Here is a 17,737-nt window from a genome sequence, read left to right on the forward strand (position 1 = left end):
TAATTGTATTAATTTAATTTTTAATTTGAATAAATTATCGATTATCAATTTTCAATTGGATTATCAAGTTTAAAATAAATTAAAGTTGTTATTAATAACAAAATTATACAGACAAACATTTGATGGATTTCAGCCATCATTTTACGTATAAACAACCACTTCTCATATTCAATGGTAACTGCAGGAAAAATTTAATGTGAAATACGTGCGCAAAGTTCCTCTGCTGCACTCAAGAAACCATTCCGCCCTCGCCTACGGCTCGTGCGTAAACGTTTCTTTCGGTGCAGCAAACTGTCACTTTGCGCACTAGTTGCACAAATAACTATTTTCAATTATCTAGCTAATCTTTTAATATTTCATACAAGAAAATTACATATATTTCTTCTAAACAGCATAACATTGTAAAAATGATATTTTATTTTTTTGCGTTTGCAGCCATCAACTGGAAATCAATCAACCAACAAAAATAAAACCACTAAGACTAATAAAAAAAGGCAAATGCCGATGAGAAACAATGGGAGTTATGGAAACAAAAAGATGAGGAGGTGAGGGTTCTATTTGTTTTTTTCATTTATGAACAATCCAATCCTTGAATAAAAAGGGTCGGTTTCCGTGCTCGGGACGTAGAGCTGTAGTCAGAAAATTGGCTTTTCGAAACTGGGCGTAGTCCACGTTCAAATTGAATTTCGAAATCTAGAAAATTGAACACAAAAGAGTGTAGGCCTAAAGTAGTTCAGGCTAAGTTTTTTGAATTATTTAGGAATGTTTCATTTCGTCGAGAAAAACGTTTTTAATTATATAAATGAGGAAATAAAGATTACCATAAAAACTACGCTTTCGCCTTGTTTCGGAAAGCCAATTTTCTGACTCTAGCTGTTCAAAGTCTAGAACTAAATCACGAGCTCAGAAACCGGCCCTACGGCCGACTCCACTCTGCTAGCTCGAGACTGTTTCATTAGCGTAGTAGTGGTAGAGTAGAGTGAGAAGCGGTGGTGGTGGAAGGCAAGTGGTAGAGTACTATCCCACTCAATTCTATCAAAAAACTAGTACTCTTCCTTGAACGGTAGAGTTCACAAGATAGTTAGTACTTGCCCAGGGAACTCTTCCACTAACTCTACTAATGAAAACCTGGCTTAAGAGACTGGCAAGGGTCACCTACCAGCCGCGATAACTTGAAGGCCCTAACTTGTGACTGCTCATTATGTTCTTTTCGAAAGCATTCTCAGCTATGGTTTGCTGCTGGGGGGGGGGGGGGCTACCTGCTGCAGAAGAGGGCAATTCGATTGGTGACTCTCAGTAGATACTTGGAGCAAATGAATAAATGACGAGCGAAGCTCGTTGCCCCGATATTTTTATATTATAGCTACACTTCAATAACTCGCAGATTTGCAGATATGTATTGGTAATCTCTATATATAAAAATGAATGTTTGTGTGTTAGTTTGTTCCCTATAGACTCGAAAAATACTTGACATAACGGCATGAAACTTTGGGAATATGTTGTGTGAATATTGGGGATGGTTTCTGACAAGAAATTTTAATAGGGGGGCTAATAATAATTATATATTAATCCATTTTTCAGACCTATGTTTTCGAAATTGTCGGCCGAGCGGCTAACGTAGAACGGGAAGATCTTCATGATTCAAGATCATGTTGTGATAATATGATTTAGCATCTAAACTTACCAGCTGTAATAAACCCGTCACTTTGTGATAAAATTGTTTACAGGTATTAAAACGGCAGTTTTAAACACATAGGAAGTCCGTTTTTAGATGTAAATGAAAATATTAATTGTCAGATAAATTTCATGATTCACCAAATAAAGTCAAGTGTGACATGGGATACATTCACTTCTGGCGGTACGAAGTTCGCCGGGTAAGCTAGTAATAAAATAATATATTTATTTTTTTCAATTGTATATGTTTTTTTGAACTTAATTCACTTTTATTTCTAACAGATGGTGAATGGAAACTACGAGACCGAACTACACGAAGCGATCCTATTGTCGCAATTGGATTACGAGAAGAAAAAAGATGTTTATGCGGCGGCTGCCGCGCAGGCAAAAGAAGAAGAAAATAACAATAAGAACATCATGAAAAAAGAGAAAGAGAAGAAGCAGAAGAAGAATAAACCTATTACAATGTCACTGAATGAATTCAACAACCGGCTTGAACCAACTGTGAGTTTATCATATTTTTCTTCATCAGAATTCATGTATAAATCCTATTATATTAAGCGAGCAATTACATTTATTTATTTTTCCATATATTTATGTATGTCTAACAGATCTCGAAAACGGCTCTAACGATTTTCACAAAATTAGGAACATAGGTAGGCTACTAGGTGTATGATATAAAAATTCAATTGCACATTGTCTCATCCCTGGGAAAGTTCGCTGAAGGACATTAAAAGGATAATATTATTATTTATCCTTAGAAAAACAGCTTATAATTTCGTCTCTGTCGATAGAAGTGAGTGAGTGAGTGCATGTGTGTGGGACTGAGACAAAATTATGACTCAGCTGTTGAACTATTGTAATCATTCAATCAGGTAGGCTACTCAGTGCCGGTTGCACCAAAGCCGGTAAAATTTTAATCCTGATTAATTCCGGGCGAACCAATCAGAGAAACCGTCTTTTTAAAATGGTTTTCTCTGATTTGTTTCACGTGAAATTAATGAGGATTAAAATTTAAGCGGCTTTTGTGCAAAATTCTGGGACTTTGTGAGAGAGAATTTTGCATTCCACTGGGAATCTCAATCTCAATCCACTGTGATAGAACCTTTTTGTATAAACTATAAATATATTATAATCTCCTCTTTCTTAATAAATTTTCTATGATTTTGATCACCAGAACGAAGCTCGGTCCCCCGATATTGATTCATAATACTGGCATTGATCACATCATACGATCTTCGGTGAGTGAACGAGTTACACCCAAAACCGTCTCCCAAATTATTTGAATAGAAAATTCCAAAATTAAGTTTATGCTCCCACTATTATAAAAATCAGTTTGATATCAATCCAAAATTATTTATTACTAGCAGGAAACCCGTGCCCTGAAGGGACTATTTTAAAACTTGACAAACTGAAAACTTGACGTAATGAGATCTTGAAGAATTGAAAATAGGCCTATAATCATTTCCGGTTGATTGAGAATCTATTTGCAAAATGTCAAGTGTATCAGTCCAGTATTTGAGACGTGATGATGCGTCAAACATAATTTTCCTATCCCGTACGTGTATAAGCCAGTTCTTTCCTTTATTATAGTATAGATAAGCTCTTCAACTTGGTGCCAACCTAATAAAGTGACAGAACTCAAATCTTGTTCAGAAACATTCCTCAACTTGAAGCCAACCTGACAAAATTGGACTGGTTGTTAATTTAGTTGCCAATTTTAACTATAGTGAGGTCCACGTTATAATGGCAGTGAAGAAATAGGAGAAAAACGTTGCCAAGTCTCTCCATTTTGCCACAGTTGTACACAGCTGTTACTCAATTCATCCCATTAAATTTAATCTAATAATAATTATCATTCCCTTGATAAGATGATCAATTTAATTTCAATTTGATCAAGAAAATATATTTTTTCATAATATGATTCGAAGATTTGCTTCCATAACTGAGATCAGATTTTTATTTTTATACAAACCTGAAATGGCGGCTAATTTAAAAAGCTGTGATACAACAATCTGAATTTCAAAACAACAGAAATTGAGTTATTTGGTAGGTATTCTATTCCAATTTATTCTAAAAATAATAGAAAAATATAAATCCTATTTAAAAATAAGTAATTTTAATGGATTAATTCTGAAATAACTTTTCAATATTATTTATACCGGTACGAGTAGGTCTAAAACCTATACGGGTAGGCTAACTGAAGTATGGATGAAGTCTTGGATGGCTAGTTATCAACTTTTAAAATATCATTTCAGTTATTTAAATTTGTGTTTCTCATACGGTAATGTCTAAAAATTATTTAATTGTTCCAAAAATACATTTTAAATCAATTATACGACTTGTGTACTAAAGTATTTTGATAGGATGAAGAAAAAAAATGGCGGCTGAGATTGTTTGTCTACTTTTGTACAGTCACTGTCAAAAGTAGAAATAAAATATTCTGGAAAACAGACAACATTGCAAAGCTAGAGAGAGATAGCGCTATCGTATCTATTTTGTTGTATGATAGAAAAGGACAGCAACAGTATTGTCAATCCTTCAGTGCCATTATAACGTGGACCTCACTATATCTGTTTTGAAGAGGTAGTCTCTCTAGTCTATATTATAGCTCTATATTAACATATGGTAAATATAATAAAGGAAAGTATTATATTGTATATTAGAGATAAGAAAAGATTGAAGATTGAAAGTTTGTGTATTTTTTCAGCAGCCTCCAGAGTCGGGTGGTAAAGGGGATGCAAGCAATGCGGGCAATGCTGTTGAAGAGGCAGACCCACAGTTTTTCGATCGGGTCAAAGAAGACGCGAAAAAAGTTCTGAATCATGAGAAACAGGTGGAGAAAAGGAAGGCACGAGAGGTAGGAAAATATGAAATTTTAAAATAGAATAACTTATTCAAAAATATAGAATCACATTACTTGTAAAACTGCACAACCTAGAGAAAGATTAACGATTCGCATTGCGACTGTGGTGATATACTATAGTGAGGTCCACGTTATAATGGGCTGTGGAGGAAGATAGGAGAACAACGTTGCCGATCCTCTGTCTTGTCAATGCCTTCTATAGACGGTAGCTGATACAGGTTTATTGATGTAATATTGAATGTTCGTTCATTCTCGTTTAAAATAATCAATTATCCTATTATATTAAGCGAGCAATTTCTGTATTTATATATCTTGCTATTTGTATATCTGGTTATTTATGTTTCACGGATCTCGAAAACGGCTCTGACAATTTTCACGAAATTTGGAACATAGTAGGTTTATGATATAATATAAAGATTCGATTGCACTAGTTCTCATTCTCTGAAAAACTCGCTGAACGACATTAAAAGGCTAATCCATCCTTGGAAAACAGATGATTATTTCGTTCTCTCGATAACAGAAGATGCGTGTGCCTGTGTGGGAGAGAGACAGAATTATTTCCAGCTGTGTAATCATAATCAATCAGCGAGAAATTTTATCTAGCTAGACAATTTGATCGATTTGATCAACATAATCTGATTTGTTAACATGACATGATAATCCTCCTAAACTAGAGTATATAATAATTTTCAAAGTTGATCATTATTGGACAATTTTAAGTGATTATTGAGTGTTATTTTGCTATTCAATTTGGTTTGTATATAATCTATTTTTTTTTTTTTGTTTTCAAAAATGGTAAACTGGTTGGCCGCTATGGCTTCGTATCAAATGAGCGCTGCTATCCAGAGATTGTCAGTTTGGTGTAAGGGTAAGCATTCCTGACTGGCAATTGGGAGGTACCGGGTTCGATTCCCGGGCTGGCAACTAATTTTTGGCTAGTAGTTCTCATCGAATTTCCATCTAGCTGTTAACCCTGTTGTCAATGTCTGCAGTAGCAGAAGTCTTCGGGGTGATTTGCAGCATTTATTTGGGATTTTCGTTGAATAATAATTATAAATGTTTGAACAGTTTGAAATGTTTTAAATATTTTGACTAAAAATTGGTCCTGAATTGTAGTGTATAGAACATAACCTACTTTCTGGACTATTTATAGTGTATAAATCAAAATTCGGGAAAGAAACAGTTTTGGGCTGTGCCTGTTAGTACTTCCCCAATAATTTTAAAGAATTTTGTTCGGTTTATCAAAAGTCAATAAATAAATAACGAGCAAAGCTCGGTGCCCCGATATTATTTTATTAAGCAAGAAATTATATTTTTCAATAATTTATAAAATTGAAATTTAATATTTTGTTAATTAATTATTAATTCTACATTGTTAAAAGACAATCTGGCAAAAGAGCAAAGCGAGAAAGAGATAGCGCTATCCGCTTTGTTGAATGATAGACAAAGATAGTAATACCATTGCTAATCAAACACTGCCATTATAACGTGGACCTGACTATAGAATAGAAATTATTTGCACTTTTGAAATATATCACCAGAAAATGAAAATGATAAAACTCAAATAGTTTAAAAATTTGAAAAATACAAATAAAAAAAAAACTTGTTTTGTAAATTTTCTTGTAAAACTGCACAACCTGGACGCAGATTGACGATCTGCACTGCGACTGTGGTGAATGACCGAGCGAAGTGAGGTCTAAGATTCAAGTCGACGGTAAAAACCGATTTTAGAATGGTAAAAACCGCACATCGATATCTCAAACCGTTCAAAAGTTGTTCTCATCCAAAGATACTGATAAATCATCCATTTATCTATCATCTATATCGTACTATAATCAAGTAGAGAAGTGGCTTATACACGTACGGGAAAATTATGTTTGACACATCATCAAGTCAAACTGACCGGACGGATTAACTTGAAATTTTCCATGATTCTTAATGAACCGAGGATTGTTAATAGGCCTATTTTCAATTCTTCAAGATTTCATTATGTCAAGTTTTCAGTTTGTCATGTTCACAATAGACCCTTGCGGAGCATGACTTACATGCTAGTTTGAAATAACTTGTAGTTCTTTGAACAGTAGACCTCACGCAGTGTTCTCATCCACAAGTACTTGATTGAAACTATAGACCTTATGGAAATGCAGCAATAGACTGGCTTCTCCATACATTTATGTAATCACTTGTCAGCTGATTTATGATGAATACTTCTATAGTCTGATTTTTACTCTAATATTGGCGTATGAAGGAGGCTCCTTTTTCCTTTTATATTATCTTTGAATACAAAATTTCCAAAAACCTTGTATATACGTCGACGCGCAATTAAAAAAGGAACATACCTGTCAAATTTCATGGAAATTATCTATTTATTTATTGGAACAGTCACAAACACGATATTTGGAAAGAGAAACAGGCAATTGCCCAAAACTTCTTCAATTCCTTGATTTTGGCACATAAATAGTCCAAAGTGAGGTTAAGTTTAAAATTTCTGTTTTCACCAAAGATTAACACTCAGAGAATACGTATTCGAGATAATTATGACTGATGAATTTTGAATTTCGAAGGGTTGATAAGAGCCGGAAATAACACTAAACAATCCGAAAGTTTTAATAATATTGAAATAAACTTGAAAATTTTGAGCAGAAAAATTAAAACTACTATCACTGCAACTATCAGCTGTTTATTACCGCGTTTCGCCGTAAATGCGCAACATTTAAACATTTAAACATTTAAACATTTAAACATTTAACATTTGAACATTTAAACATTTAACATTTAAACATTTAAACATTTAAACATTTAAACATTTAAACATTTAAACATTTAAACATTCAAACATTCAAACATTTAAACATGTAAACACTTAAACACTAAGAGAAATGCCAAACCGTCGACTGAATCTTAGACCTCACTCAGCTCGATCAATTATTATTGTTATACAGTATTAATATCCCAGCAGTTGGTTAAAACTGCAATTTTTAATAAAAAATCATAAATCTCTGACGTTTTTTTTGGCAGCCGTTCGTGAACCAGGAAATAGCGCTGGCAAGACTGGAGGAGAGGTTGGAGCGGAAAGAGAAAGAGGTGACCAGTCTCCAGGAGGAGGTTACCCGATTGAAGGAGGAGCTGAAGACGGTGCGAGCCAGGAACAGAGACTTGTGCCTTATCATGAGTCAGGGAGAGAGTGAGTTGATCTGTGCTACAGTACAATATCATATAATATATCAATTTTGTTCTACAGTTTAGTTTAGTTTAGTTTAGTTTAATTTACAGAGTGCTCCTAAAATAGACCGACAAACTTAGTGACGTTTTTTACTTTTCCTACAGTTACGTTGAAAAGTGGCCATTGCTACACTGATTACAGAACTCAAAGAATCACTTTTCCGCTCTAGTGCGGGAAAAATTTTTCTGCACTCCAGATTTGCAACATGGCAACGCAAAATACTTAGTAGGTTATATGGAGCAACAGTGCAGCAAAATCAAAATGAAGTTGGTAACAGGACTGCTGTGGCTGCTATAGTGAGCAGAGGTGCAACAAGCACAACGCGCTAATTACTATTCATTATTTATATTATAACCAAGGACAACGAGGACTTTAGGATTTTAGGATTAAGGTTTTTATCAATAATAAAATTACACAGAAAAACATTTGATGCATTTCAGACAATTTTACCCATAATTACCCACTTTTCATATTCAATGGTAACTGTAGGAAAAACTTAATGTGAAATACGTGCGCAAAGTTTCTCTGCTGCACTCAAGAAACCATTCCGCCCTTGCCTACGGCTCGGGCGTAAACGTTTCTTTCGGTGCAGCAAACTGTCACTTTGCGCACTAGTTGCACAAATAACTATTCCTTGCCCTATTACCATAGGTAAGGAAGTATTGCTTTCCAAAAAATTTAAGGTACCCTAATTTCATGTTTTCTATACGTTTCAAGGTCCCTGAGTCCAAAAACATGATTTTTGGGTGTTGGTCTGTATGTGTGTGTGTGTGTTGTGTGTGTGTGTGTGTGTGTGTGTGTGTGTGTGTGTCTGTGTGTCTGTGAACACGATAACTCCATTCCTAATTAACCGATTGACTTGAAATTTTAAACTCAAGGTCTTATACCATGAGGAACCGACAATAAAAAATTCAATGAAATTAAATTCAAAATGGCGGAAAAAATGGCGAATAATGGCTAAAAACCATGTTTTTCACGGTTTTCTCGGAAACGGCTCTAACGATTTTCTTCAAATTTATACCCTAGATAGCTATTTATAAGCCCTATCAACTGACATGAGTCTCATTTCTGGGAAAATTGCAGGAGCTCCGAAATATTCCTGAGAAGAATGAATTTTGTTAAATTTCTATCACGATTTTCTCAAAAATGACTTGACCGATTTTTCCAAATTCATACCCTGTATAGTTATATATCAGCTCTATTAACTGGCATGAGTCTCCTCCCTGAGAAATTAACAGGGGGTCCACCCCATCCTTGAGAAATATACTTTGTAACCTCCTTCTCGTGCGTGAGGTAGGTAGGTAGAGCAGTTTATTCAAAATAACACATGTCGATATTTTATTTGTAGAATAGCTGTTTTGGCAACTTTCAAAGAAGTGTGTGTGTGTGTTGTGTGTGTGTTGTGTGTGTGTGGTGTGTGTGTGTGGTGTGTGTGTGTGTGTATGTGTGTATGTCTGTGAACACGATAACTCCATTCCTAATTAACCAATCAACTTGAAATTTTAAACTTAAGGTCCTTATACCATAAGGATCCGACAATAAGAAATCAATAATATTCAATTCAAGATGGCAGAAAAAATGGCGGATAATTACTAAAAAAACATGTTTTCCACGTTTTTCTCGAAAACAGCTCTAACGATTTTCTTTAAATTTATACCATGGATAGATATTTATAAGCCCTATCAACTGACATGAGTCTTATTTCTGGGAAAATTCCAGAAGCTCCGTAATATTATTGAGAAAAATGGCGGATAATGACTAAAAAACCATGTTTTTCACGGTTTTCTCGAAAACGGCTTTAACGATTTTCTTCAAATTCATACCATGGATAGATATTCATAAGCACTATCAACTGGCATAAGTCTCATTTCTGGGAAAATTCCATGAGCTCCGTAATATTCATGAGAAAAATGGCGGATAATGACTAAAAAACCATGTTTTTCACGGTTTTCTCGAAAACGGCTTTAACGATTTTCTTCAAATTATACCATGGATAGCTATTCATAAGCCCTATCAAATGACATGAGATTTTTTCCTGGGAAAATTGCAGGAGCTCCGTAATATTCTTGAGAAAAATGGCGGATAATTACTGAAAAACCATGTTTTTCACGATTTTCTCAAAAATAACTTGACCGATTTTTTTTTCAAATTCATACCCTGTATAGTTTTTTTAGCTCATACTGCTCTATGAATGGCTCCTTTCTGGGAAACCAATGGGGGGTCTACCCCATCCTTGGGAAATGGACTTAGTAACTCCTTCTCGTGGATGAGGTAGGTAGGTAGCGCAGTTCATAAAAAGAAAACATAGTCGAGATATTTCATCTGTAGAACAGCTGTTTGACGACTTTAAAAAATGACAACTAAAAAAAATCATCGAATTTCACAATTCACACACAGAAAAAGTACTTTGAAAACAATTATATAATTATACACATAGAAGTCTGATCGAAGTTTCAAATATGAGCAAGGAAGTTGTGTGAGTGTACCACACCAGATTTTTCATATTGCCCTATTGAATCTAGACAGAGGATCGGCAACGTTGTTCTCATATCTTTCTCCACTGCCATTATAACGTGGACCTCACTAGACGATGAAATGATTGAAAACGCAGTTGAGTCAATTGCCAATTTCCTCATTATTTGAATTTGCATCTTGAAGTGTTTCAAGTTGAAATCTGCCACTCTGGTTTATTTTGATGTTAAACGTTTTGTCCGATGTTCTGGGTGTGTGAAAAATCTTATAAGAACTCTTCTTTTGTCCGACTGGGCAGAATTTATTAGAAAGCATCCCTTTATTCTGTTATTCTTTCTTGGTCTATTCAAATCTATTTCTACCACCCGGGCCATATATATATATATATATATTTTGCATGAGAAAATACAAACTAATAACATTACAGTTGTATTGAAAAACACAGATAGAAATTTCAACCACTTTTGCCAAAATGTAATCTATATACAAGGTGTTTCAGAAGTAGTGTCGAAAATTTTAGAGTATTGTTCCTGGATAATAGGAGTCTACAAAAGTCGTATTTTAAGTTTCCAAAACTCAGCGTTATCCTCATAGCTGCCATTTGTTTTTTCACTAGGAATTTTTATCTCAGAACGAAATGATGTATTGATATGGCATGAATATTTATGCTATAAAAACTCAACTTTAAAAAATAAAATAAAATTTTTCTATGTAATTTTTCAAAATGGCGGCCATTTTAAATTTTTGATTGCAAATTTCACGAATACCGATCACTTTACAGAAAATTTACAAGAGACAAGAAAGTTTGGACACTTGAAATACGACATTTGTAGACTCCTATCATCAGGAACATACCTTAAATGTTCGACACTACTGCTGAAACACTCTGTATAATAAAGGAAAGAATTGGCTTTCAACTACTGGACTAACTAACTGAAATTTTGCATGTAGATTCTTAATTTACCAAGGATGTTTATAGGCCTATTTTATCCAAAAATTAATTAGGTCAAGTTTACAACAAGGTCTATAAATACAGGTCATGACACAATCCCGTGATGCATTGCAAAATCGCCATTCATGGGTCCTAGTTCACCAATTTTCAAATTTATCAGCTGTTATCATTATGGATAAAATTAGATTCCAATTAGGAACTGAATTGTTGATTTAATTGATCGGGAACTTGAAACTCTTTTGAAATTGACCTCACATATTTCTGTCTTATCACATGCCTTTTGAATCATAATCTTGATTTACAAGAACAACAGCAATTTTATAATGAATAAAAGAATAATTGAAGCATTTGTTATTGAATTTCATTATTAAAAAATTGAAAACCTGAATTCACATATTATCTGACTAAAATATTGTTTTAAAATGCATAATTTTGTTACAAGCAAATTGAATTAGATTAGATTTTCAAATGTACCGCCATAAAGACCCCATAAAATGGCCGCTCCATAAGGAACACGAGTGTCATGACCTGTATTTATAGACCTTGGTTTCTAATTGGACCCTCGCGAAGCACGGTTCTATAATACAAATTGACAATTTCTATTGTGTTTTTCACAAACTAATGATATTAGTAGTCAGCAGGTTATAGAATAGAATTAGTCCAGAGTGAGTCAAAAGTGAAACTCGGTAACGCTCGTACAATTAAAATAATATCTCATACTTGAGTGATTCAGATCAATTGAAATTGATTAATGAATGTGTTCGCAGTGAAAGATAAAGCGGAAGTGATAGTGGCGATGGAGCGGACTACCATGGTGAAAGATGAGCTGAGTGGGAGGTGGAGAGACTGCACGCTCTCTTAGAGCAAGAGCGCTCCAAAGTGCGCGCTCTCTCTCAGCACAACGACAAAAACAAAACTAAGGTAACTAACTAACTGTTCATAATAGCTATTTATGTATTAAGAGCATAATGCGCGACTTTATCGCTCGCGCAAACAGTCATCACCACGCGACAGTTCATTAATCAATAACTTTGGTGTAAACGCAGATTATATGTTAATAACTTTGGTGTAAACACAGCTTATTTGTTAATAACTTTGGTGTAAACCCAGCTTATTTGTTAATAACTTTGGTATAAATCCAGCTTATTTGTTAATAACTTTGGTGTAAACCCAGCTTATTTGTTAATAACTTTGGTGTAAATACAGCTTATTTGTTAATAACCTTGGTGTAAACCCAGCTTATTTGTTAATAACTTTGGTGTAAATGCAGCTTTTTTGAATAACTTTGGTGTAAACGCAGCTTATTTGTTAATAACTTTGGTGTAAACCCAACTTATTTGTTAATAACTTGGTGTAAATGTAGCTTATATGTTAATAACTTTGGTGTAAACACAGCTTATTTGTTATAACTTTGGTGTAAACCCAGCTTATTTGTTAATAACTTTGGTATAAATGCAGCTTATTTGTTAATAACTTTGGTGTAAACCCAGCTTATTGTGTAATAACTTTGGTGTAAATACAGCTATTTGTTAATAACTTTGGTGTAACCCAGCTTATTTGTTAATAACTTTGGTGTAAACGCAGCTTTTTGTTAATAACTTTGGTGTAAACGCAGCTTATTGTTAATAACTTTGGTGTAAACCCAACTTATTTGTTAATAACTTTGGTGTAAATGTAGCTTATTTTTTTAATAACTTGGTGTAAACCCAGCTTATTTTAATAACTTTGGTGTAAACACAGCTTATTTGTTGAAAACTTTGGTGTAAACCCAGCTTATTTGTTAATAACTTGGTGTAAACGCAGCTTATTGTTAATAACTTTGGTGAAAACGCAGCTTATTTGTTAATAACTTTGGTGTAAAAGCAGCTTATTTGTTAATAACTTTAGTGTAAACCAGCTTTTTGTTAATACTTTGGTGTAAATGCAGCTTATTTGTTAAAACTTTGGTGTAAACCCAGCTTATTTGTTAATAACTTTGGTGTAAACGCAGCTTATTTGTTGATAACTTTGGTGTAAACCTAGCTTATTTGTTAAAACTTTGGTGTAAACCCAGCTTATTGTTATAACTTTGGTGTAAACGCAGCTTATTTGTTAATAACTTGGGTGTAACGCAGCTTATTTGTTAATAACTTTGGTGTAAACGCAGCTTATTTGCTAATAACTTTGGTGTTAACCCAGCTTATTTGTTAATAACTTTGGTGTAAATGCAGCTTATTTGTTAATAACTTTGGTGTAAACCCAGCTTATTTGTTAATAACTTTGGTTCAAATGCAGCTTATTTGTTAAAAAATTTGGTGTAAACGCAGCTTATTTGTTAATAACTTTGGTGTAAACCCGCTTATTTGTTAATAGCTTTGGTGTAAACACAGCTTATTTGTTAATAACTTTGTTGTAAACCCAGCTTATTTGTTAATAACTTTGGTATAAATGCAGCTTATTTGTTAATAACTTTGTGTAAACCCAGCTTATTTGTTAATAATTTTGGTGTAAATGCAGCTTATTTGTTAATAACTTTGGTGTAAACCCAGCTTATTGTTAATAACTTTGGTGTAATGCAGCTTATTTGTTAATAACTTTGTTGTAAATGCAGCTTATTTGTTAAAACTTTGGTGTAAACCCAGCTTATTTGTTATAACTTTGGTGTAAACGCAGCTTATTTGTTAATAACTTTGGTGTAAACCCAGCTTTAGCATTGTTTTTTACAATCTGTATTATTCTATGACTTGTTTTGTAAATTTTTTTTTTGTTTTCAGGGCAAGAAGCGTACGGCCAGTGAGAATAACTAGTAATTGAGTGCATTAAAATGATGAGTGACATTAAAATCAAAAGTTATATGTGAACTGAGTAAGGTAAAGTGGAAGATATAAAAGGCCCGGTGCAATTATGGCATTCTAACCTCAAATTATCAGGCGTGAAAATGCGAATGAGTGGTATATTTGCATCAATTCCAATATTGAGAAGCCTATCATTTCTATTTTGTATGATGTATCGTATCCTACTTATATAGACTGAGTGTGTAATGTTTACATTAGTTAAAGAGCAACTTTTACTCCAACATTTATCACGTACGTTTATAATAAATGAATGATATTTTACTCTTTTTTTTCTATGTTGGGAATGGAACCTAAAGCTAGCTAAACACACATCGATCTTGTTCGTAGGATATTTTGCCGTTCTATAAATCCTATTAGATTAACAGATTATGTTTGTCAAGTGCCGTTTAATCTGATAGAATTAATAAGAACGGCAAAATATCGTACAATGTGTGTGTGGGTTGGTGTGCAGAGATTACTCAAGGGGATTTCATTCAAGCGAAAAACCAATTTACCGAATAATTCTCCCCAAAGTCTAAATGCCGGTTGCACAAAAGTCGGTTAAATTTTAACCATGATTAATTCCACGAAAACCAATCAGAGGAGCCGTCTTTTCAAAAACACCTTCTCTGATTGGTTCTCGTAAGGTTAAAATTCAACCGGCATTTGTGCAACCGAGCCTATCAGTTTTGTTTTGGGGTGAATTATTGATTTTTCAATCTCTGGAATAGATCAACAATTTAGGAAACCATTTCAGACGGTCATCAGATTGTTGACTAATTGCTCGACTGCTTGAGGAAAAAACAATTTCCATTGATATATTTAATAATTCTAGTATTTTTTATCGTAACACCATACAATCATGGGTACTTGGAATATCTTAAATTAATCTATTTTGAAATATTTTCTCTATATTGGAGAGCAAGAAGTAGAAGAAGAAGAGAGTGGGTTGTCCACTTGTAAATCACATGCTCTTGGTATTCATTTTACGTTCATAGTGTATTTTAGTGGTTATTTTTAGTGCATTTTTTTGTTCTTCTGCTAGTGAAGATTTATCCTTGAGTTTCAGCTATTATGCCAGAGAGAGATAGGATGAGGATGGTGATTTGAAGATACTGAATGAAATTAGTTAGGATGGAAAAAAGAAAAAAGAGAGTATTTTAGTCTGGATGGTTGATGAAAAAGTGAAGTAGCTCTCTTTTGAATCGAAGCTCTTTAATTTTATGATAACTCTATTAGTCTCATAAAGAAAACTGGTAAATCTCTTGCAAAAATACAAGTATGTACTGTACTGATAACTTAAGATTTAGTTGATTGTATATTATTTTTACAGCCTTCTTGTTATAAACTCAAGTTTTTCTTCTAGCACTAATGACTATTCTTATCAAATCAAGAGCAAAACCAATTTTAAATTATGGGTTTTCTTTTTCAGTTTCATGTATATCTTTAGTATCAATTCACTATTATAATATACAAATATATGGTGTTTCAAAAAGGATGACCCAATTTTAAACAGTTATATTTATTTTAAAAATTGGCCACAAACCAATTTTGCATCAAATTACTCACAGAAGTATCGAGTCTATGATGATGTGTTATATGGTTCTATGTGCCCTCCTTTTGAAGCTCGGACGACATCTAGACGGCAGCCAAATATTCATCTCAGACTGTTCGTAAGATGTCTTCTTGGACTGTAGCTACTGCATCAGTTATCCTGGTCTTTAGCTCTTCAATTTCAAGTGCTAAGGGAGAAACATAAACACGATATTTAACGTTGTTCCTCCCTTAGCACTCGAAATTGAGAAGCTAAAAACAGGATAACTGATGCAGTAGCTACAGTCTGAGTAGACAGACATGTTGCAAATAGTCTGGGTTGAATTTGGCTACCGTCTAGATGTCGTCCGAGCCTAAAAGGAGGGCACATAGAACACTTTTAATACATCATAAACTTGATACTTCTGTGAGTAATTTGATGTAAAATTGGTTTGTTTGCAACATATTTAAAATCATTTAGCTGGGTCATCCTTTTTGAAACACCATATATATAACATGGAGTTCTGTTATAGAATAAGAAAACTTGATGGTTATTGCTGTTAATTATTCATCTATTATTGTTTTTGAAAGTATTTTACTATTGATATTGTTTACTGTAGGAAGTTTACTGCAAATCATGGTGTTATCAATAATGATGTTGAAGACTTTTGAATTTTTACTGTTTGAATGATTTATACGATATATTTTGTTAATGCTGAATAAAACTTCAAGTTCCATGATCATTTGTTTTGTCATTATTTTATACCTTAGGGTGTGATCACATTTAATGCATATACATGTTATAACGGTACATTTTGGCACGAATAAATTCATTCATTGAAATGGATTATTACGTCCCAGAAACTTTATCATCATGGTAGTATCAGTCGACGATAAAGATAAGGTGATAACGACTATAAAGGCTAAGATTATTGGTACAATTCGAAATGGAAATCATTTTTCAAATATTTGATAAAAAAATCTGGTGTGGCGCACACAACTTTCCTTGCCGTTATGAAAATTGATCACCTGACGCTAGAGTTCCCGCGCATCAAAAGTCTACTATTCAAAGATTTGATCCAGCTGATGACAGGGCAATAACGCTAGAGACCCACGAGGTCTGCAATCTCTTCATAGTGAATCATTAATAGAATCAACAGTTTGCAATTGGATAATCACATTTTCTCGAATTTCGAGCTTATTTTAATTTTAGGTAAAAATGTTACTGAATATTAATTGTAGAGATTCTCATGTTCAATCTTTCCCACTCGAAATTTTTTGTTTAAATGGTATTTGAAGCCTGATAATTGAAAATCTAAAATCAAACTTTGCATAGATGGCGGAGCTCCTGAAATTTTCACAGGTATGTGACTTGTGTCAGTTGATAGAGCTTAAATGACTATTTCAGGTATAAATTTGATCAAAATCGTTTGAGCCGTTTTCGAGAAAATCGCGAAAAACCCTGTTTTTGACATTTTGCCATTTTAGCCGCCATCTTGAATTGCTTTTGATCAGATCAAATCGTGTAATTGAATAAGTTTGTGTCGGATCCTTATTATAGTGTAAGGACATTAAGTTCCAAATTTCAAGTCATTCCTTTAATTGGGAGATGAGATATCGTGTACACAGACGCACATACACTCATACACACACATACAAACCAATACCCAAAACCCATTTTTGGACTCAGGGGACCTTGAACGTATAGAAATTTAAAAATTGGGGTACCTTAATTTTTTCGGAAAGCAATACTTTCCTTACCTATGGTAAGGGCAAGGAAATTAAAAAATAGTAAAATCATATTTAAGGTTAAGTTCTTTGTAAATAACGCTTGTCAGCAATATCAACAATGGTCAAGCTGTACATCTGCAATTCAGTCAGATACTTTCTAGCAAGATAATTGCAAGTAAACAGTATTTGTTAAAACGAGGACAAAAATCTGGTGTGGTACACGCACACACTTTCCTTGCTCATTGAACTGTAAGCTCATTCTTAGATGAAAATAATCTAGGGAATATAATATAATGACGATTGGCGGCAAAATATTTGCAACTACGATCAGACTACTTTATATGTGTATATATAATTGTTTTCAGAGTACTTTTTCCTTTGTGTAAATTGTGAAATTCGATGATTTCTTCAAAAGTCGTCAAAACAGCTGTTCTACAGATGAAATATCTCGACTATGACTGTGTTCTTTTTAA

At 33.7% G+C, this 17,737-nt stretch overlaps 1 protein-coding gene across 2 annotated transcripts; it reads left to right on the forward strand.

Annotated features, from left to right (window-relative positions):
- The first annotated feature begins 430 nt into the window (after positions 1 to 430).
- LOC120353020 (G kinase-anchoring protein 1-like) lies at positions 431 to 14,282 on the forward strand. Of its 2 annotated transcripts, none has more exons than XM_039435452.1 (6): positions 431 to 545; positions 1,957 to 2,178; positions 4,385 to 4,534; positions 7,559 to 7,724; positions 11,955 to 12,108; positions 13,941 to 14,282. In XM_039435452.1, the coding sequence occupies exons 2-5, from the start codon at positions 1,957 to 1,959 to the stop codon at positions 12,047 to 12,049; spliced, it is 633 nt and encodes a 210-aa protein (XP_039291386.1). In that variant the 5' UTR covers positions 431 to 545; the 3' UTR covers positions 12,050 to 12,108; positions 13,941 to 14,282. The 2 variants fall into 2 exon arrangements, with proteins under 2 accessions (XP_039291386.1, XP_039291387.1); XM_039435453.1 differs by having other exon boundaries at positions 432 to 545; positions 4,388 to 4,534.
- The last annotated feature ends 3,455 nt before the right edge of the window (positions 14,283 to 17,737 follow it).

This window comes from Nilaparvata lugens, chromosome 9 (assembly GCF_014356525.2).
Source record: "Nilaparvata lugens isolate BPH chromosome 9, ASM1435652v1, whole genome shotgun sequence".
Lineage (NCBI taxonomy): Eukaryota > Metazoa > Arthropoda > Insecta > Hemiptera > Delphacidae > Nilaparvata > Nilaparvata lugens.